The sequence below is a fragment of the Martes martes genome (assembly GCF_963455335.1).
Source record: "Martes martes genome assembly, chromosome: 2".
NCBI classification, from domain to species: Eukaryota; Metazoa; Chordata; class Mammalia; order Carnivora; family Mustelidae; genus Martes; species Martes martes.
Genome location: NC_137889.1, coordinates 152,133,249 through 152,154,906, shown reverse-complemented (window position 1 = coordinate 152,154,906; position 21,658 = coordinate 152,133,249). Strand labels below are relative to the sequence as shown.

The window sequence follows — 21,658 nt, the reverse complement described above, 5'->3', positions numbered from 1 at the left end:
GAATGGAAACGTTAGTTTCCTTCCCTATAGTGGGGTTCACTTCTGTGGTCTCTCCATAATGAAAATAAACAAGAGTGTCTCTGAAGCTTGTGTAGAGCTTTTCCTCATACAGAAGGCTTTTACTAGATGCTTGTTCTCCCTCCCGCCCCGGCCCCCACAATGCTGCAACAAGCCTACGTGGCAGGCGAGGGTCGAGGGATGTTCTATCCTAATGATTCCTCTCATGAGAAAACTGGATGTCAGGGCTGGGGCTGGAGTTCAGGTCTTTGAAATATAGCAGCTCATCTTCATCACAATGACCCTGAAATAGCAAATGTTTTTCCGGTAATGAAGACATACAAAAGGCTGAGAAGAGGAGTTGGCATATTAATAAATGACCAATAACGTCTATTATTCTTATAGTAATGTTAAGTATGCTTTAGACCTGTGCAATACCTTTGCATCATATTTCTCCCTCAGATGATGGACCTATGTCAACTATCGGTGTTTTAGGGATTAAGCAATTATTTTTAGAATGATTATTTTAGAAAAATATGGGAAACAAATGATTCCCAATAAGCCTTTGAGATGCTGAATGGAAGTATGGTTAAGTATAACTCTACTGAGGACCTGAGTTCAAATTCCTACTACTCTGGGCAAGTGCTTGAGGCTCTGGTGCCTCAGTTTCCTAATCTGTCATGGGATTGTTGTACAAAGTAAAATGAAATAGCACATTCAGATTATGGTATACAGAAGGCATCAAATAAGTGGTGTTAACCTACTCATCTAGTCTTCTAGTAATTGTTCTTGGTAATGACGCTTCTGATAATAAATGGTGTTGCAGTTGGCATCCTGTTCTCCAAGAAGGTATTTTTGTGTGCGTTATCTGGCACAAGTGTACTGAGCAAACATCTGTGTGTCTGCTATATGCACAACACACTGAGTACAGGTGGAGGGTGACACAAACATGTATAATATTGCCAAAACAGTGGTACAAAAATTGTAGTATATTGTATTTTAAATGTTTAACACTTCACAAATTAATGCTTTTAAAACAGAAAAAAAGCCCCATGAAAATTATTACAAGAGTTCTAAAAAATATGACTACTTATGGTACAACAGGCCTTGGTCTGCTGGAGACACAGTTAAAGATGTGAGTCCAATAATGGCTCCTTGGACCTCTGTGACCATATGTAAGACCCCATTTGACAGGAATGTTAAAGGTCCACAGTGAAGCCCCACCAAATGGTACCAACTGGCCCCACCGACAGAGCCTGGCATTTTCTTTCTTGTAAACTCACAATCTCTAAGACGTGCAGTGGTGATAACAGAAGGAGTGGCAAAAGTAATTATATTAATAATGTCAATGGGCATTTATTGAGCTCCTACTACTGGCCACACACTGCTCTAAGTATTCGAGTTTTTTTTTTTTTTAGATTTTATTTATTTATTTGATAGACAGAGATCACAAGTAGGCAGAGAGAGGGGGAAGCAGGCTCCCTGCTTCAGCAGAGAGCCCTATGTGGGGCTCGATCCTAGGACTCTGAGATCATGACCCGAGCCGAAGGCAGAGGCTTTAACCCACCGAGCCACCCAGGCGCCCCAGTATTGTAGTATTATTTTAAAAACTCCTTTCCAGAACTCTAGGAGGACAGACCATTGGTATTCCCATTTCACTGAGAGGGGACTGAGGCACAGAGCAGTTAAGAAAGTTGCTTAGGGGCACTCAGCTATTAAACAGGGAAGCCAGGCCGTCGAGATTCAGAGCCTGCATTATTTATTTATTTATTTATTTATTTAAAATTATTATTATTATTATTGCCTGCACTCTTACTTAAAGGTAAAATATATACATGTTTTTGTTTGTGTCCCCAGTGGACTCTGAACATCGTGGGCGCACACCTGCTCTCCACCCTCCCCACCCTTAGCCCTGCGCCCTGCACGTCGTGGGTGCCCGGCACCTAGAGGCCGGCGGGCCGCGGGGCTCTGCTGGCGCACCTGCAGGGTGTCGGTACTCGTCCAGTGTGGCCGCGCGCTAGGCGGCAGCAGCGGGCCCCGCGCGGGGTTGGCGGCCACGCGGTCCCTCTTGGCGGGGTCGGTGGGCGGGCCGGGGCGGGGCCGAGCGATCCCGGGCGCAGGGTCGGGCTCTGGGCATTCAGAGCTTCGGGAGCCGGGCGGGAGTAGCAGGATGGCGGCGGCAGCGGGCGAGGCGCGCCGGGTTCTGGTGTATGGCGGCAGGGGCGCGCTGGGCTCAAGATGCGTGCAGGCGTTCCGGGCCCGCAACTGGGTAATTCGGCCGGGTCTCCGGCGGCGGTAGCGGGCGGGGACGCGGGTGACTGGGGAGCAGAGGGCCCTGTCGGTGCTGCCCGGTAGGGCTGACTGGACGAAGCCGGGGCCCCTGCGCGCCCCAAAACAGGAGCGCTTGCCCGTGCATGCACAGGTCTGCTGTTCCTGACTACGAGTGCGTGCTCACGCCGTGCCTTAGGTGCCGGCCTTTGCTCGGCAAGGAGGTGGGGGATGGGGCCGCTCGCTCGGTCTCCGCCGGGCCCTGAAAGTCGGGGATGGCTCCGGAGAGAATTCCAGAGGGGAATGAAGAGGAGCGGGCTTGAGGGTTCAGGGAGAGACGGTGAGAAGGACGCTCTGGAATTTGGCTGCCTGGCACGGGTTACTACCTCTAAAATCGTGAACTTACTGCTTAACGTTCTTGAACCTCAGTTTCCCCATCTGTAAAATGGGGATGTTGTTAGTAGCTGTCCCTGAGGAGGTTGTGTGGATTGAATGAGATCATATAGGTGTGGTTTTAAAGTACCTGACTCGTGGTAAGAGCTGTTGAAAGGTTAGCTATTAGTATTACTGTAATTAACCCGATAATTTAGCCAGCCTTGGACTTGGTATTTTGAAGGCTCAGCGCTGCAAATGCTGGTGGCTTCTTCGTTTTGAAAAGATTTCAACTACTTTGCATAATCGGGTAATGCTCCCTGCAGCGGGCAAGTAGGAGTGGAACTGACCTGTGGTCAGAGACCCTGACCCCAGCTGCGAGGCAGGGCTCAGCACATTCCTGGTGGAGGTCCGCCCTGTGTCTTCTCGCTGCAGCTGTCACTTGCACAAAATGTCCTGGAGTTCTGGGGAGCTTCGTCTGGGGGATTTAGTTAGTAGCCGCAGGAGCCTGGGCCAGGGTGCCCAGGAACGAGGGAGAGAGTTTCCTTCTGGTTCTGAACCTCGTATAGGACTTAGAAAGGATTCTAAATGCACCACCGGCTTCTACTCTGAACTTGGGAAGACTGTTTTGAGGCGTCTTCCAAGGTCTGCGGAGGTGAGAGTGGGAACAGGTAAGAGTGCTGGCCGCGGGCTAGGCACTGTGTTCCTACATACTCTTAATTTCATTTACTCTTCCCCAGACTTGAATATAGTGGATTCTGTTGGTGTCTGTGTATTCAAGAGGGGAGGCTTGTGGGTTCCCCTGGTTGGGGGCACTTGGCACAATCTGGCAAGCTGATTGACCTCTCACTCTGTCTCCCCTACCCTCTCTCTTCATTTCTAGGAGCCCTGGGAGGGAGGGGCTGGGATACAACCTTTTCTTTGTGTCTGTATCCCCTGTGGGTGGTGACAGAGAAGTAGTGAGTGTTCTTGAATGAATGCTGTGTTCTTCAAAGCTTGTGGTAGAGATATTTATCTGTGGGGCCTGCAGACCTTGGGTTGCTGGAACTTTCTGAGAAAGAACTGGGTGTCACCCATGCCAGGAGCTCTCGCAGTTAATTTTCACACTAACCCTGTTAATTGTTAACAATTAACAGGCATGAGAAGGGCACTAGTTTGTGGGATGAGGACCCAAAGACATTCCTCTGTGCTTGAGGACAGGGGTCTGAAAACTCTAGCCCTCCAAGGGCCGAATCTGGCCTGCCATCTGGTTTTGTACACCTCATGATCTAAGAATGTTTTCACATTTTTAAATGGTTGGGGGGGGTAGAAAAATGAAAAGAATACTATTTTGTGACATGTGAAAATTACATGAAATTCACGTTTCTGGAGTTTTAGTGCCTGAAGTTTTATCCGGACATAGCCACACCTGTTGGTTTATCTGGATTGTCTGTGGCTGCTCTGGGGTTTAAATAGCAGATCTGAGCCTTTCGACGCAGACTATACGACCAGCAAAATGTTTGGCCCTTTACAGACAAAGATTTATGTAGACCCTGGTCTAGGCGTCTCTGGAGGTAGACGGTTTGGCTTCAGAGGTGAGAGGGGAGGAGGAAGGTGAGGTGTTTGGAGGCCGATGGGCTGGGCTGGGCTGGGGCTTGGTAATGGGTAGGCTGACTGAAGCCAGATGTCCCTGTAAGGATGGCGAGAGGTCAGGAGTGAGATCCTTTCTCCAGTGGGTTTTTTTTTAAGCCTCTTACCTGTCTCCATTGCCCCCATTTCTGGGTGTGGATTTTTAATGGAATTATAGCTTAACTGTCTCTTGACCAAAGCTGTTTTCTCTTCATGCTAGTGGGTTGCCAGCATCGATGTGGTGGAGAATGAAGAAGCCAGTGCCAGTGTTGTGGTTAAAATGACAGACTCATTTACAGAGCAGGCTGACCAGGTAATTCAGAAAAGGACTCCCATGTTTGCAAGCACTGTGGTAGGGGGACCATGGAGGGGGAGGGGGAGAGTGCTTTCCACTGGTGACATGGTCTTTTTTTTTTCAACTAGTATGCTCTATTTGTGAAAGCCATTTGAACTCATTGAGGGAAATTTGGAAAAAGTAAAAACAAAACAAAAAAATACAAAGAAGATAAATTACTCATAACCCATTTCTGGTTAGCTCACTATTCACATTTTGGCCCATTTTCTTTCTTTCTTTCTTTTTTTTTTTTTTAAGATTTTATTTATTCATTTGTCAGAGAGAGAGAGCGTGCACAAGCAGGCAGAGTGGCAGGCAGAGGTGGAGAGAGAAGCAGGCTCCCCACAAAGTAAGGAGCCCAATGCGGGACTCCATCCCAGGACCCTGGAATCATGACTGAGCTGAAAGCAGCGGCTTAACCGACTGAGCCACCCAGGCGTCCCTTGGCCCATTTTCTTGTCTTTCCTATGCATACTGTATGTTTTTAGTTTCATAAGTTGAGATAATCTTGTATTTTATATTTCATGGTGAGCTATGTTTTTTTTGACTTAACATTTAAATACTTCAGATCACTTTAAAAAAAACTCTCTGGGGGTGCCTGGCTGGCACAGTGGATTAAGCCGCTGACTTCGGCTCAGGTCATAATCTCAGGGTCCTGGGATCGAACCCCACATCGGGCTCTCTGCTCAGCAGGGAGCCTGCTTTCCCACCTCTCTCTCTCTGCCTGACTCTCTGCCTATTTGTGATCTCTGTCAAATAAATAAATAAATAAATCTTAAAAAGAAAAAAAAAAAAACCCTGTCGGCTTGTGATTTTTTTTTTTAAGATTTTATTTATTTATTTGATGGACAGAGATCACAAATAGGCAGAAAGGCAGGCAGAGAGAGAGGAGGAAGCAGGCTCCCTGCTGAGCAGAGAGCTTGATGTGGGGCTCGATCCCAGGACCCTGGGACCATGACCTGAGCTGAAGGCAGAGGCTTTAACCCACTGAGCCACCCAGGCACCCCTCGGCGTGTGATTTTTAATTTCCTTAGTTTCCACTTCCTGCACATGTAAGGGTTTTGTAGTTTTTCTTTTTTACGTTATCAAGAATCCTGTGGTGAACATCTTTGTCTCCATCTCTGATTACTTAGGATGCATTCTAAAAAGTGCAGCTCCCCAGTTCAGAGCATGAATACTAACAAAAGAGGTTATTTTAAATTATAAAATGATAGCTTATTGAAAACCAGAAGTCAAACAAATATGTAAGTAAACAGTGAAATACCCGTTTCTCCCCATGATCCTGTCACTGCCTGGAAGGGACACTGTTGACAAGTTGATGGCCATCTTGGTGTATATCAGAGAAGCCCCTCAGTGGTCCAATCTTTCCTGAAGAGCTATTCCTACAAGCTGTTTGGGGGACTGTGCTGTCTGTGGTTCTCATGCTGGCGCTATAGACCACATTCCTAAGGAGATCACCACATCGTTCTTTGTGTGGTGTGCCATACTTTTGTGAGCACTCAGTGAAGCAGATGGGCAGGTGGGGATAGACCCATTTTGGAGCTTGGGAGACCGAGTTTCAGACACTTGAGTGACATGGCAAACAGGCTGGCTGGTGGTGGATAAGGAGCATGGATTTTCTTTCTTTCTTTCTTTTTTTTTTTTTTTTTAAAGATTTTGTTTACTTGACAGAGATCACAAGTAGGCAGAGAGGCAGGCAGAGAGAGAGAGGAGGAAGCAGGCTCCCCGCTGAGCAGAGAGGCTGATTCAGGGCTCCATCCCAGGACCCTGAGATCATGACCTGAGCCGAAGGCAGAGGCTTTAACCCACCAAGCCACCTGGGCACCCCGGAGCATGGATTTTCTAATAGACTTAGAGAGGCACCAGGATGGCTTCATTGGTGGAGTATCTGACTCTTGATTTCTACTCAGGTCGTGATCTCAGGGTCCTGGGATTGAGCGCCACATCAGGGGCTGAGCGGGGATCCTGCTTCTCCCTCTCCCTCTGTCTTCCACTCCCCCTGCTTCTGCTCTCTTTCTATTCTGTCAAATAAATAAATAAGATCTTAAAAAAATAAGATCTTAAAAAAAAGTGATACATGTATGATGTAGAAAATTAAGTAAAGCAAAAAGAAGGGGGGGAGTTTTAGCCCCACCATGTAGTTAATGTTTTGTAGTATTTCCTTCCAATCCATTTCTCCAAATGTATACATGTATAAGTCTAAAAAATAAAAAAAAAATAATCCAAACTGAGCATACTGTCTTGCTCATTTGCTCTTTCTACAGCATCTCTTTGACAGAGGTTAGGATGCAAAAAGCCAGCTGACTTATTCCAGAATATAGATTTTTGTTCTTACTTTTCTTGACATGATCCTAATGTTTGCTGAACCCGGTGATTACCTGTTGGCCTTAATGGGCTTAATAATAAAACCCAGCTAGGCAATGATACATGTCAGGCTCTGGTCTAAGTGCTTGATTCACTTTAACTTGCTTAATCTCTGTAACACCACAGAACAAAGTTTCTGATTGATCTCTCTTTTCAAAATGGGGAATTTGAAGCAGAGAAAGGCTCTGGCATTTGCTCAAGGTCAAACAGGCAGGAGGTGGCAGAGTTGGGATTTGAACCTGCACGGTGGGGTTTGATAGCTGCACTCTTGACTCCATGCTAAGCTGCCTCTCAGCAACGTAGCTCCATGTGAACCAAGTAATGTGAGCTAAAGTAAGTGCAAGGAAGCACCTGGGCTTGGGTATCGGCAGCTCTTCTGTGCTCACTGTCTTGTCTCTTCCTGTTAATTGCAGGTTTTTGAGGTCATGTGCGTTTTTGAAATTGTCCCCACCTGAGACTTGACAGTGCATTTTATTTTATTTATTTAATTTTTTTTTCAGAATTTTATTTATTTATTTGACAGAGATCACAAGTAGGCAGAGAGGCAGGCAGAGACAGAGGAGGAAGCAGGCTCCCTGCTGAGCAGAAAGCCTGATGCGGGGCTCGATCCCAGGACCCTGAGATCATGACCTGAGCCAAAGGCAGAGGCTTTAACCCACTGAGCCACCCAGGTGCCCCCACCCCAGTGCATTTTAAAGAGAAAGATGGAGCAACGCCTTAGTTATTTTAAGTTCAGACTTTAAAACCTTTAACCCTCCCTAACCCCCAGTCACCTAGTTGAGAATTTCTGGATAAATGGCATGACATCCAGTTTTCATTTTTAAGGCTTCAGAAGAGGAAATTCAATCCTAATATGAGTAAAATTGACCCCCGAGGCAGGAAATTCACTAGAGACAGTGAGGAGGTAAGATGTGAGAAAGGCATTAAATCTTTTTTTTCTTTTTTCTTTCTTTTTGGAGGAGAGGACAGAGGGAGAGGGAGAATCTCACATGGGGCTTGATCTCACAACCCTGAGATCATGACTTGAGCTGAAATCAAGAGTCGGGGGCTTAACCGACGGAGCCACCCAGGCACCCTAAAAGGCATTAAGTCTTTGGAAAACTATTGGGCAGAGAGTAAAATTGAAGGGGGAGGAATTTTAAAATGCACAAATGTAAAAACAAGTCAAACAGGCGCATTGTTTCTGTGGGCTACATACTTCCCTGAAGAGCAGAACATGCACAGGGCTGTGTGTATATATGGACATTGGAAGATCTCCAACGTCTGGCAGCTGGGATCTGGGCTCTTGGTAACAGGACTTGGTTTAAGAATGAGAGGCCGGGGCAGCCTGGCAACCAGCGTAACAGGAGGAAGGTCGACAAACGTAAGGCAGGATTAGGTGAGACACTCATGAGTAGAGACCAAGGGAAATTCAGGAATTTCTTTTTTTCTTTTTTTTTTTTAAAGATTTTATTTACTTATTTGACAGAGATCACAAGTAGGCAGAGAGGCAGACAGAGAGAGAGGAGGAAGCAGGCTCCCCGCTGAGCAGAGAGCCCGATGCGGGGCCCGATCCCAGGACGCTGGGATCATGACCTGAGCCGAAGGCAGCGGCCCCAACCCACTGAGCCACCCAGGCGCCCCCAGGAATTTCTTAAGAGGAAAGATGTAGGTATGGGACATTGGGAGAAGAAAGATTGGTTTCCACTGCCCAACCCTTCTCCTGGAGGCAGTGATTGGAGTCCTTAGAAATTGATGGGGAAAGAGGTGGGGGGCTGAAATGTTGCCACTGGTAACACTTGCCACTTGGGTCAGGTCATCTTAGCCATTCTAGAGAAGTGCGAAAGGGCCATGTGGCTGATGGCCAGAATTGCCTATCTTGCCAGATTTTTGTTCTGATAAATTGTAACAAAAGGACATGTGTATATTTTCAACACTTCAAAAATTTCAGAAGTAGAGAGATAAATGAACACCATGTACCTGGTATTGACCAACATTTTGCCATTGACTATTTTTATTTTTTTTAATTGAAGTATAGTTGGTTATTTTTTATTGCTCTTTTTAAAAAATATAATTTTTCACTGGCGTTTTGATTTGGAGTTGCACTTATGGGGATTTTTGTATTGAGGGGAGAAAAGAATTGATTATCTCAGATAATGTTTCTGTGATGCGTGAAGAAAGTCTGGAAAGAAATACACCAGAAGGTTAGCTGTGGGCAGTGAAGCTCTCGGTGAATTCTTTAAATTTCAAAGCCTTCTCCTAACTTTACTCCCGTTGTTTTATTCGAGGCACTCTTAGGTCCCAGCCCTTTAGGATGTTCCAGAGAAGACTCTAGATTGCTTTATAAAAATCACATTGAAGTGTCGTTGGGTTTCCTTATCCAAAATGCTTATTGTAGATTGGTCGTGCATCCAATCTTTCAAAGTGTTCATTGCCAGGTGCTGTTAACTGACTTTGAAACGAGGTGAAAAATAAACGGAGGTGTCCGTGAAGATGTTAGCCTGTTTAGGTTTTCCTGACGGTTTATGCACTTTTTTGTCCCTTTCGTTTAAGGTGACTGCTGAGGTCGGAAAGCTCTTGGGTGAGGAGAAGGTGGACGCGATCCTTTGTGTGGCTGGAGGCTGGGCTGGAGGCAACGCCAAATCCAAGTGTGAGTCCTTTTCTGCATTAATCATTCATTCCACTCTGCTCTTTGTCCAGCTGGCACGGATTGGGTCCATCCCGTGTGCCGGGCCAGATGTTTTCTGTATTTCTCCCAGAAGCTTTGCAATAGCTCTGAGAGGTAGGGATTAACCTCCCATGTGACAGATAAAGGAAAAACTTCCCATAAAAGGGGGTTAGGGGAGAGGGACGTTGAGTTTGAAGTTTAGAATGGAAGCAGAAAGAAAGCAGCATTGTGTCCACCCTAATCTTTCAGGGCCTCTTGCTGGGAACTGGAGGATATGTGAGAAATGGAGAGATCCTTCTGAAAGTCAGACTCAAAACTGTGTGTGTATTAAAGCTGAGTATAGGGGCACCTGGATGGCTCAGTCACTTGGGCGCCTGCCTGCCTTAGGCTCCCTTCGTGATCCCAGGGTACCTGCTCAGCAGAGAGTCTGCTCCTCCCTTTCCCTGCCCCTCCCCCTCCGTGGGTGCTCCGTCTCTCACTTTCTGTCACTCTCAAATAAATAAATAAAAAATGGTTACTTAAAAAAATAAAGCTGAATATGTTTTTCAACTTACTATGGAAATTTTCAAGCATACAGAGAAGTTGAAAGAACAGAAGTTGAAAGAAGTGGGGCTCCTGGGTGGCTCAGTGGGTTAAGCCTCTGCCTTCAGCTCAGGTCATGATCTCAGGGTCCTGGGATCGAACCCCACATTGGGCTCTCTGCTCAGCAGGGAGCTTGCTTCCCCCTCTCTCTCTGCCTACTTGTGATCTCTATCTGTCAAATAAATTTAAAAAAAAAAGAAGTTGAATGCACTGTGCCCTTACTTATGTATAAGTGTAGGAGGTAAATTTAATATGTATATATATTTTAGTTGAAAATATATTTTAGTTGAAAATATGAACATCTGGAAATAATAAAATATTAACGAAATTTTTATGGTTGCCTGACACAAACATTTTTAAAAACGTATTTACTGGGGCGCCTGGGTGGCTCAGTGGGTTAAAGCTTCTGCTTTTGGCTCAGGTCATGATCCCAGGGTCCTAGGATCAAGCCCCGCATCAGGCTCTCTGCTCAGCAGGGAGTCTGCTTCCCTCTCTCTCTCTGCCTGCCTCTCTGCCTACTTGTGATCTCCGTCTGTCAAATAAATAAAATCTTTAAAAAAAACCCCCAAAACATATTTACTTACTTATTTTTCTTCCTTGTTATGATTTGTGTACATATCTAGATGCAGTAATTAACATTTGCTGGACTCCCGCTCTCTTGCTTTTGGGTGTGTGTGTGTCCTGTGTGTGTATTTTTTTGTTAACCATTTGAAAGTAAGTTGACATTGTGCCACTCTATGGCATGCATCTTTAGGGAGTAAACCCATTCTCCTACATTCTCATAATACCATGGACCTCCCTAAGAAAATTAATAATAACTCTATAAGATTACTAATACTCAGGCTGTATTCAGATTCCTTAATTTATTCCAGATCTTGTATCATTGTTTTTTTTCCCCTACCTAAATATTCTAGTCAGGGTTTGTGCATTGCATTTTGTTGTTTTTAGTCCCTTAATCTAGAATTTTTTTTTTTTTTTTCTATGATAGACTTGGTGTGTTCAGGGCACTTTTCTCATAGACAGTCCTACATACTGAATTTGTCCATTTCTTTAAGGTGTCACGTACCTTGTTCCCTTGTCCATGGTATTTCCTGTGAATTTAGATCAAGAGACTTACTTAGATCCAGGTTAAATATTTTGGAGGTGAGTGTTCTTCCTGAGTGATGTGTGCTTCATGTGACATCACGTTGGGATACTTAATGAGGTCAGATCACGTCGCCACCCACGTTGATGTCAATTGGGTGCTCGGTTAAGGTGGTAGCGACAGACTGCCATTGCGAAGGTAACTTTTTTCCTGTTGGTAGTTAGTGATTGTGGGATGCTGTGTGGGCATTGTGTGTGAATGTCCTATTTCTAAGCACCTTGAGGGTCTCAAATTCCCCAAACCTAGTGGTGTTAAGTCTCCATTGATAATCTCTGCCTGAGTCAGTGGTTTTTAAATTCTATCATTCCTTCTATGTGTATCAGTCAAAGCTCTGTAAAAAGGAATTGATTCTCTGTGAAATCAGTTACATGTAAAATTGGTATTTTGTGGGGTGATCAGATTGGCAAAACACCCTCATAGCCTTTTGTGTGTTTTGGAAACAAGAATTGATGAGTTTTTTTTTTTTTTTTTGGTCTAGTCCTTTGTAGCTGGAAAATGCAGTGGCCAGGTTATCTCCTGATAACCTGCCTGATGACCCGTCCTGCTGTATCAGGAGGCCTTTCTCTCTGGCTTGTGGCTTCTTTCTCTGTTGCCTGGTGGGTGATGGAATGCACGTTAGCACTTACTCCCCACCACACTTCAGGCAAGGCCAGAGGGTGAAAATAAGCGTGAAGTGGTTGTTTTATCAGCTCTCTTTTAAAGAATCTTTAAAGCTGGCATTAAACTTTCAGCCATAAAAAATGTAGCTCTATAAAATCCCTCTTTATGTCCATGCGGTACTAGTCCCTCAGATTTTTATTCCAGGTAGAACCTGACTTAGACATACAGGTTCTTACTCTGAGTCTCTTGCCCTTTATAAAGAAGATCAATTTTTTAGTTAGAGCCAGTCTGGCTTATTAGTTAACATGTGAGGAAGCTGAGACTCGGGTAATCCTGTGGTCTGGCTTCGAACCCAAGTCTCTGACTACAGGCCCTGTGCCGTTTGGACTGGACCTTGTCGCTGGGGACTGAGAGGGGAGGAGTGACTGTTGGGGCCTCGTGACACCATGAGTGGAGCTCACCTTCCACTGTCTTCCCTGCAAATGCCGAGCTCACGTGTTTTTCTTTCTCCACTCAGCTCTCTTTAAAAACTGTGACCTGATGTGGAAGCAAAGCATGTGGACATCGACCATCTCCAGCCACCTGGCCACCAAGCACCTCAAGGAAGGAGGCCTCCTGACCTTGGCTGGTGCCAAGGCTGCTCTGGATGGGACTCCGGGTAAGCCTTCACTTCCCAGTCTGTGAAACGGGGGCACTCCTCCACTGCTCCTGGGCTGCTGGGTGCATCCCTGAGGTCAGGGACCTGGGAGCCCCTCACCCTCCAAGATGCTTTACAGCTGGGTGGAGTTGGCTCCCTTGAGGCCTGGATCTTTTTAGGGGGAGGACTCTTGACCCTTCTATGTGCATTGTCTTCATGCTGGTGTGGGGACAGAGTCCTGTAATCTGGCATTCCCACCTGCTTCCCCTATCAGAGATCCACCCTTCAAGGCGTGGTGCTGAGTTAGATACTGATCAGTTAACAAACACGGCAGAGTGTCTGTGTGTCCCTGGGAAGCAGCTCAGCCTCTGGAAACGAGGGTTGTAGGGTAAGAGAAGCCAGCTGCGGTTTCTCCACCGGAGCCGAGGGGCTTTGAACAGTTTCTTTGATGTCTTTGACCAAATTCTGCTGTAGTTTCTCTCATCGTAAGTGACGGTAATGCCACCCCGATGTGTAGCCATGATGCCTTGGAGGCATGGACTCGTGTCCGGTGCCCAGCGCCGGCCCAGCCCTCTTACAGCTGCTCTTGTCCTTTTGCGTATATTCTCACTGGACCCTGAGGTGGGTGGTTCTTCCCTTGGCTTTTGCAGGCAGGCAGACTGGAAGTTAGTGAAGTGATGGGTCATGATGGCATCAGTGAGCTGCGGATTTACTTTGAACCAAAACCCTGATCCTTTCTAAATTGTGTATCTTTTCTCCTACATCACATAGATACGAGTTTTCCTTGGCATTTTTACTTCCTCTTTGTTTCCTGGGGCTGCCGTGACAATGGACCGTGGCCTCAGGGGTTAAACACAGAAACTTACTTTCTTACAGTTCCTGGGGCTGGAAAGCCTGAGACAGAGGAGTTGGCAGGCTAGGTGTCTCCTGAGGCCTCTCTTTTTGGCTTTCAGATGGCTTCTGCTCCCTGTGTTCTCTTGTGGTCTTCCCTTTGTGTGTCTGTCCTGATCCCCTCTTCTTGTAAGGACACCAGTCACATTACTTTAGGGCCCAAAGACCTCATTGTAACTTCATGACCTCTTTAAAGACCTTGTCTCCAAATACAGTCACGTTCTGAGGTACCACAGGTTAGGATTCCAACATATGAATTTTGGGGGTACAAGTCAATCCATAACCCTCCCTTTGGGATAAGGCTGATGAAATTTAAGTGGGGTAGGGGAACAGCACAGAGAGGCAGAAAGTGTCTCCCTCTGCTACCTAAGTAAGCTCTTCTCTTAAAAAAAGGATGGGAGGTTTGTTGGGGAGGAGGTGCTTTTTAGTAAGTGGTAGAGACCTCGAGCACCTTTTTCAATTTTAATGTAAGTCACTGAAGTGTGAGGCTCTTACAAATTAACAATTTCTTGGCACTTGTTTTCATATTAGATGTTTTGGAGCCTGTGATCTTACACGCCCATGGCTCTCGCAGTAATTATAGCTCTGTAAATGTTAGATGTTAGTTTGGTTGAGATCTGATTTTTATTAAAGGTGACATAGAACAGAGGCACTAGAAAGTGAATAGAGAAATGAGTAAATAGCTTGACATTTAAAAAAGAAAACCCTATGACCAAAAGACTGATTTTTCTAGAGAACAAAACAGTCTTTTCCTTTATTTTGCCTTTTAAATATCTTTTTTATTTATAGTTTTGGATACTGGCTAAGACAGCATTGTTTTGGAACCACACTGATTGGTTTTCTGTTGTGGTTTGGCCGTTTACTGTGCAATATTTGGCAAGTTATTTAACTTATTTGAGCCTCAGTTTTGTCATCTGTAAAATGGGGATAAATAATTTTACCACTTGTATGTGGTGGTTGAGACTTGTAAATATCTTAATGGATGTAAATGGCTTAGAAAGATTAAATTATAGGGTCAGTGGTCAGTGTGAACTTTCATTATTATTTATTCCAGACTGATGTTAAAAGCCCAGCTATTTCTGCTTCATATATTAATAAGCTTGTTCATGATTAAATTCTTAGTTAGATGTTGTTAAATGTATTTGAGTCATGAGGTCTTTTAACTTTGATTCAGATCCCAGAGTAATCTGGGGAAATCTATGTATAATCGAAAAGTAAATGACGAACAGGCTTAGTGTTCCTTCAAGCACAAGAAAGATTTTTCTTTTTGTTTCTGTTTTTTTAAGAAAGGTTGTTCAAGGGGTGCCTGGGTGGCTCAGTGGGTTGGGCGTCTGCCTTCGGCTTGGGTCGTGGTCCTGGGGTCCTGGGATCGAGCCCCACATCAGGCTCCCTGCTCAGTGGGGAGCCTGCTTCTCCCTTTCCCTCTGCCGCTCCCCCTGCTTGTGCGCTCTCTCTCTCACTCTCTCTGAAATAGATTAAATAAATAAAACTTAAAAAAAAAAAAGAAAGGTGGTTCAAAATTGGAGAGTTTTCTCTTGGAAAAGTACTCAGAAAACCTCACCCTTCAGTGTCCAGGCTTATATCTGTAGCATCTCCTGGTGGATAAATGATTAGAAGGAAGGTGATCACTTGTTTACCACCTAGAGACCTGTGCTGTGTTTGGAAATCAGTCTTTAGGGACTACACTGATCATTTTAATAATTGGGAGGAAAGTGTTTATCTTCTCCGTGAATGTATCTTGCAAATGATCCCTTACCTACATTGTGTTGAATCCTGTGGAATTAAGTCGTAAGGGTCCCTGGTAGCTTGTTGGTGGTTGCTTGTTTCTTTCTTCATCGTGTTGTTTGAATGGAATGAGGAGGGGGCCCTGCACGTCTGCTGGGGCCTGCGGCTGCATGCATAAGATTCGTGTGCTAGTTAATTTTAATCTTGCAGAGTGTGTTAGATCTTTGTATCACTGTTGGTTTCCTTCCCCGGATGAGACAGAGAAGCCAGAGATGGCGAAATCTTCTTGTGCTTCTCAATAGCGCTTTGAGACCTTGACCCTCTTTTGCAATTCAGGGTTGCTGTTGGAGAGCGTCGTGATTGGTTCCTTAGCTGGGCTGTGGTCCCCACCTCCCCTGGATTTTTGATGCCTTCTCCTCTGTTAATACCTTGAACAGCATGCTTGCTGGGTTTTTTAAGAAGGCTGCTGATCTCCAGAAGAAACAGTGGTTTTTTTTGAAGGAGGAGAGTTGTTTACTTGCTTGGTTGTTGTTGGTTAGAGAGAATCTACAGCTGGGTTCTGGTGGGGGAGAGAGACCGGGTTCTTGCCACCTGTCCGTGGGACAGATGGAAACCTGACCTAGTGAAACGCATGCCTTGCTTCATTCAGCAAACATTCACCGACCTGGCGGGAGGAAGGGAAGATTAATAGATTGTGTGTATCCTTAAAACGTGAGAATTATTCAACTGCTATTCCTTATAAACAGTGAGTGGGGCACACTACTGCTGTCACTTTGACAGGAAACGTTTATTGAGCACCTGTCCTGGGCTGAACCTACAGTCAGATACTTTCTCCCCGTTTTCCAGATGGGGTAACAGGATTAGAAAGGTTTTGAAAACTTGCCTGTGATTTCTTCAGCGGTGACTGGAGGAGCTGGGACTTGAAGTTGGGCAGCCTGCGCTCCAGATGACTGTTCCGTATCGACCTCGAGCATGTATTGATCTGAGGGTTTAGACGCAGCTCTTGCCTGGCCTTTAACCTCGATGCAAGTCTGTGTGTGAGCCTGGGCATGTTTCGCATCCTGTCCGTGCCTCGGTTTGGTCAGCAGTAAAAATAAGATCGACCTCATGGTTTTTATGATAAATGTGAACTGTGGGGTGAGTTAACGGGAACACTTGAATATTATGTCCCTTTCCCTTTCTCTCTACAGGTGTCCATCCTTCTCTTCCTCCAAGACTGGCGTGATGGTCTCTGGACACACTTGTGGTGGCCACTGGTCGCTGAACTGTTTTTTCCCCCTTCCCCAGGGATGATCGGCTACGGCATGGCCAAGGGCGCTGTACACCAGCTGTGCCAGAGCCTCGCCGGGAAGAACAGCGGCATGCCTTCCGGCTCTGCAGCGGTCGCCGTGCTCCCGTAAGTGGTGGGGCTTCCCGGTCCCTACCCACCTCTGCCCCACTGCCAACAGTTGACATTTGAGTAGCTTTCCACCAGGGACTTGTGTGTGCTGTTGTCTTGGCTTCTAGAATTTGCCAGAGGCCCTGAAGATGCTTCTTCAGATGTTGGGCGTGTCCCTGGGCTGTCCAGAGTGGTTGATTGGCTGAGGGGTGGGTTTGTCTGTCTTGCCTCTTTTCTTTCTGGGTTTTTTTTTCCTTCCCTCTATCTGTCCCTCTGTTCCTCCTTATTAAACGTAGCCTACACATTTTATTTTGATAGGTATAGTTCTTTTAAGTTATAAGGTCAGTGGAAGAGAGATTGTATTTAGTGTTTGTGTGGGTGTGTTTGTGTATGGTAGGGGATGGGGTCAGAGGGAGAATGTGGGAAACTGGGAGATGCTTCTATTTGTGACCAGGAGGAGGGTCCCTAGTCAGCCGTCCCAAGGCAAGGCAGCTGCTTTGGAGGTAGAGTTCCTTCCTGCCGGAAGGATTCCAGCACCAACTGGCTTGCCTCTTGCCTGCAGTTCTAGAAAGTGGACATTGGAACCGAGAGAGTCCTGGGATTTCTGGTTCCCTTTCACTTGTGAGCTTCTGTGAGTCTGTGACCTGCTCCCAGCTGGTTTTTTTTTTTTTTTAAAGCTTTTATTTATTTATTTATTTGAGAGAGAGAGAGAGAGAGAGAGAGAGAGAGAGAATAACAGAGAGCATGAGAGATGAGAAGGTCAGAGGGAGAAGCAGACTCCCTGCTGAGCTGGGAGCCCGATGCGGGACTCTAGGATCATGACCTGAGCCAAAGACAGTTGCTTAACCAACTGAGCCACCCAGGCGCCCTCCCCCAGCTGTTTTGAATGATTCCTGAGGTCTGAATATTCTTGGGAGAGTTATGCCTGTCTGCATTCTCTTGTTGAAAATCACGAGGTTTTATAGAAAACAGCCACAAAAACGAAGGATGAGACTTTTTCCCATATTTAAGGGAATATTATTTTTAGTACCCTTAAAAAATCCCGAGAGACGAGTCTGGTACATTTTAGGGAATGGAATAAAGATAAAAGCAGCAAAGCAGTTTACTTCATAAAGACTGTACTTAAGAAATGGCAGGACTGTGTTTTAAAAAAGGCTTTTTCATTTTGTTCCTGTCTGCCTGAAGGGTGAGTCATGAAACACCTCCCTGAGTTAGGTTCAGATGTGATGTCTATAAGTGTGGAGGGCTCCCTGGCTTCCCTCTGACTGTCCTCATGGGACCTCCCTGTGTAAGTGTGGCCACCCCTGGTGCCAGAGGCTCATCGTGCATTTTCCCAGCCGAGGAGGATGGGGCGGCTGTAATTCTGAGAGCCAGCAGGTACACATGACAGCCCTGTGTCTGTGCTCTGCAGGGTGACCTTGGATACCCCAATGAACAGGAAATCCATGCCCGAGGCTGACTTCAGTTCCTGGACGCCCTTGGAGTTCCTGGTCGAGTGAGTACTGACATGATGTCATAATATGGGCAGCTGCCTGCCTCAGTTGTCCACCTTTTATAAACTGGGGGACAAGCCATGTTCTCTTAGCTATCACATGGCTCTGTGAGGTCACCAGGCCCCCGAGGGTGTGTCACACATCCCTGTGAATCTCAGAGGGGGCTTGATAGTGCTGACCTCTGAATCTCGAGCTGACTGGCCTGAGCACGTTGTCTCACTGCTCCAGGCCTCAGTTTCCCCATCTGCATAATGGAGTCCTTCATAACTGTGAGGGGGATTACATGTGGGAACACTTGGCTTGTCATGATGTTTGACCCATGCAGTAGGTGTTCTGTAAACTTCTACTCCTGTTAACATTGTCATCTCTGCTAAGGGGAGCAACGGTCTGGGGGTAAGATGCTGATCTAGGGCACATCGGGGCTCCCGTGTCTGAATTAGCGCTGAGACACAGACCTACAGAAAGTGTCCTGTGTTCCCAAATCCCATTCAGCCCTTTGTGAATTTAGGTGGCATTTGAAGATCACAGAGAAAGAGGGAGCTTTCTCACCCTGTTGTGTGTGTCTAAATCTCAGTTCCCCAAAGCCCTCCGTGTGGTAAGCACGTACTTCCTGAGCACCCACTGTGGGCCAGGTGCTGTGTTGGGCCCTGGGCAGGGAGATGGATAAGGAGCAGTCCCTGCCCTCACCGAGCTGGGGCTGACCTTCCCCCGTGGCGTCAGTATGGGCCAGGTTTGGGATGTGCTTCTGGCCTGAGGTTACATCTCATTTTCATTAAATCAAGAGATACCAGGGACTTTTATCTGATGTTTGGGACTAGTTTTAAGTAGTCCTTTTTATGTGCCAGACACCATTTTAAACCCTTAACTAATCTTATTTAATGTTCATGGCAAGTCAGTGGGGGAGGTGCTCTCATCTTTATTTAAGGTTTGGGGACTTGGAGGCCTGGGGGCTGGGGAGTAAGGAATGTGCCTAAGATCACGTAGCAGAGCTGAGATTTGAGCCAGATGGTGTGGCTGCTGAGCCCGTGGTCTTAATGGGGCCCACTGCCTCCCAGGGTTTGAATTGGGTTTTGCATTTAAGTTTCTTTTTAAAAGCCAGCACTTCCCAACGACACCCATGACCTAGAGGTTCTAGATGCAACATCTGGGGTCATGTGTGTGAATTAGAGCCAAGCCGTAGATCCACAGAGGGTGGCTGGGATAGCCCTCCTTTGTCCCAGGAATCAGGATACCATTTGTGGGATTTGAAAACTCACCTGGCAAAGTGGCATGAAATGTGCCTGGAATGTCTGGAGCTTGGTGTTCTCCCTCGTCTCCGGCAGACTAATGAGGAAGATGAAGAAATAAGATAGTTTGAAACATCTATAAGTAACACATGTGTCCTGACACATCCAGCCTCAAAACCAGTCTCCTTCAGAGACTTCCCTAAGCCCTGCCTGGCCCCAGAGAAGGGTCATGGATGTTATGTCAGGGAGTTTCAGCCGTGCTTAGGTCTTTGGGCTCATGTAATAATGGCTCTCGGCTTCTTCAGCTGTCAAGAGTGGGCCCTCGAATGACTTGACGTTAAATGTCAGCTCTGGTCAGGTTACTGATCGGCACTGAAGAATATCCCAGGACCTCCTGAGTGCTTCCCAGTTAATGAAGGTGCAGAGTCCTAGCTGGCAAATTGTCCAAGGGACCATGCACTCAATGTAAATGTTCGAAAAATTATCAGCTACTTGTCATACCTCGTGAATTTGAGGTGTCCTTTTTAATTTCTATCTTCTTAGAGGTCTTCCCAAGCAGGGTTCCCTCCCTCCACACAGAGTGTTAATTAATTCCCCCCATATCTGCATTTAATATATTGTATTTTAATAGTCTGTTTTTTGGTATCTTTGCCCATTGCCGTCTGTGTTCCATTTATCCTTAAAAAAGAAAAAAAAATGAATTTTTTTTCTTTTAAATTTCTAGGAAAGTAATAGAGTAAAATTTATCTCTTACCTCTTGGAATTAACTAGTTAAAGTTTCTTTTTAGTCACTTAAAATCACACTGCTGGATTATAAAGGATTCCAACAATGAAGAAGAGTACAAATGTACTTGAGTTAAAATCTCACGGAATCCTGCCGCTTGGAAATTTGAATGAATATTGAGATTACGGGGGTCTGGGTGTGTGTCTCTGTGGCTTTTTCCACAGCTACTGCTGCTCTCCTCTCCCTCCAAGCCACTGTTGGGAATAGAAGCATGTGTCCAGATTTTTGCTTTGAAAATGTAAAGCTGATCTTCTGTGTTCTAGAACCTTCCATGACTGGATCACAGGGAAAAACCGACCGAGCTCAGGGAGCCTGATCCAGGTGGTAACCACAGAGGGAAAGACAGAGCTCACCCCGGCGTATTTTTAAGCTTCATCTCAGTGCCTCCTCGGGACCTGCCAGACGAGTCATTTGTCTCAGCGTGGCTGTGTCCAGCCCTGTGTTTTCTGTAATCCTGTTTGTGGTACGAGATAGCGAGTCCTGTTTTTCCTCTTTCCTAATGTGCATTTTTCCTCCCCGGACAGTGTAAAATGTTTATGGGAAATAAAAAAGATACATGAGGGTAGAGGCCCGCAGATGGCCCGTCAGTCTGTGTTAGCGACGCGAGTTTAGGAGGCACTGAATGGGCCCCTCTTGTATCTGTGTCATCTCGAATTGCATTTGAGACTCGGATTCTCTGTCCCTGACAGTGGCTGGTGACCTGCCTGCCCAGTTCAGAGGTTTGTTGATACTGGGGATGTTTTGGGGGCCTGAGTTATTTTTGAATGTGACATTTATGTCGTGGATATTGTTGTTGGAGCCTCAAACTGAACTGCCTTACAACTCCTTTTGTGGTGTAACTAAAATCCCGTGGATTCTGTTCAGATACCTTTTTCCTGTACAGTTGCCAAAAGTGCAGCAGAACTACTTGTGGTCATTTGGAGTTTATCTTGCTAATAAACGCACTTCATTTATTGTGTTGTCTTCTCTAATCAGCCGCGTCTTAAATACAGATACAGATGAACGTACAGCCGTCAGGGGAAAGGGTGGACTCAAAGCCCGAGATAAGTGTTTTCTTTCTTTTTTAAAGGTTTTATTTATTTATTTGTCAGAGACAGAGCGAGAGCACAAGTAGGGGGAACCGTAGGCAGAGGGAGAGGAAGAAGCAGGCTACCCCCTGAGCAGGGAGCCCCATGTGGAGCTCGATCCCAGGACCCCGGGATCCTGACCCGAGCCGAAGGCAGACTCTGAACCGACTGAGCCACCCCAGTGCCTGTTTTTTTGATTCTTTTTTTTTTAAATTTTTTTATTTTAATAAACATATAATGTATTTTTATCCCCAGGGGTACAGGTCTGTGAATCGCCAGGTTTACACATTTCACAGCACTCATCATAGCACATACCCTCCCCAATGTCCATATCCCCACCACCCTCTCCCGTTCCCCCTCCCCCCAGCAACCCTCAGTCTGTTTTTTGAGATTGAGTCTTTTATGGTTTGTCTGTTTTTTTGATTCTTTAAAAAGATTTCTATTGAGGTAAAATTCAAATAACAAAATTAAGCATTTTAAAGCGGAAAATTCTGTAGCATTTAGTGTGTTCATGGTGCTCTTTAACCACCACCACCGTCTA

At 45.9% G+C, this 21,658-nt stretch overlaps 1 protein-coding gene across 1 annotated transcript; it reads left to right on the top strand.

The window, feature by feature from the left end:
• Positions 1 to 2,076: 2,076 nt before the first annotated feature.
• QDPR (quinoid dihydropteridine reductase) lies at positions 2,077 to 21,003 on the top strand. Its single transcript, XM_080796479.1, has 7 exons — positions 2,077 to 2,266; positions 4,466 to 4,558; positions 9,476 to 9,572; positions 12,434 to 12,574; positions 16,457 to 16,565; positions 17,959 to 18,042; positions 20,314 to 21,003. The coding sequence occupies exons 1-7, from the start codon at positions 2,168 to 2,170 to the stop codon at positions 20,417 to 20,419; spliced, it is 729 nt and encodes a 242-aa protein (XP_080652605.1). The 5' UTR covers positions 2,077 to 2,167; the 3' UTR covers positions 20,420 to 21,003.
• Positions 21,004 to 21,658: the final 655 nt, after the last annotated feature.

Coding starts and splice junctions, on each gene's coding strand:
- QDPR (XM_080796479.1), top strand. CDS start 2,168: ATGGCGGCGGCAGCGGGCGAGGCGCGCCGGGTTCTGGTGTATGGCGGC. Junction 2,267..4,465: donor CGTTCCGGGCCCGCAACTGG/GTAATTCGGCCG, acceptor TCTTCATGCTAG/TGGGTTGCCAGCATCGATGT. Junction 16,566..17,958: donor GCAGCGGTCGCCGTGCTCCC/GTAAGTGGTGGG, acceptor TGTGCTCTGCAG/GGTGACCTTGGATACCCCAA.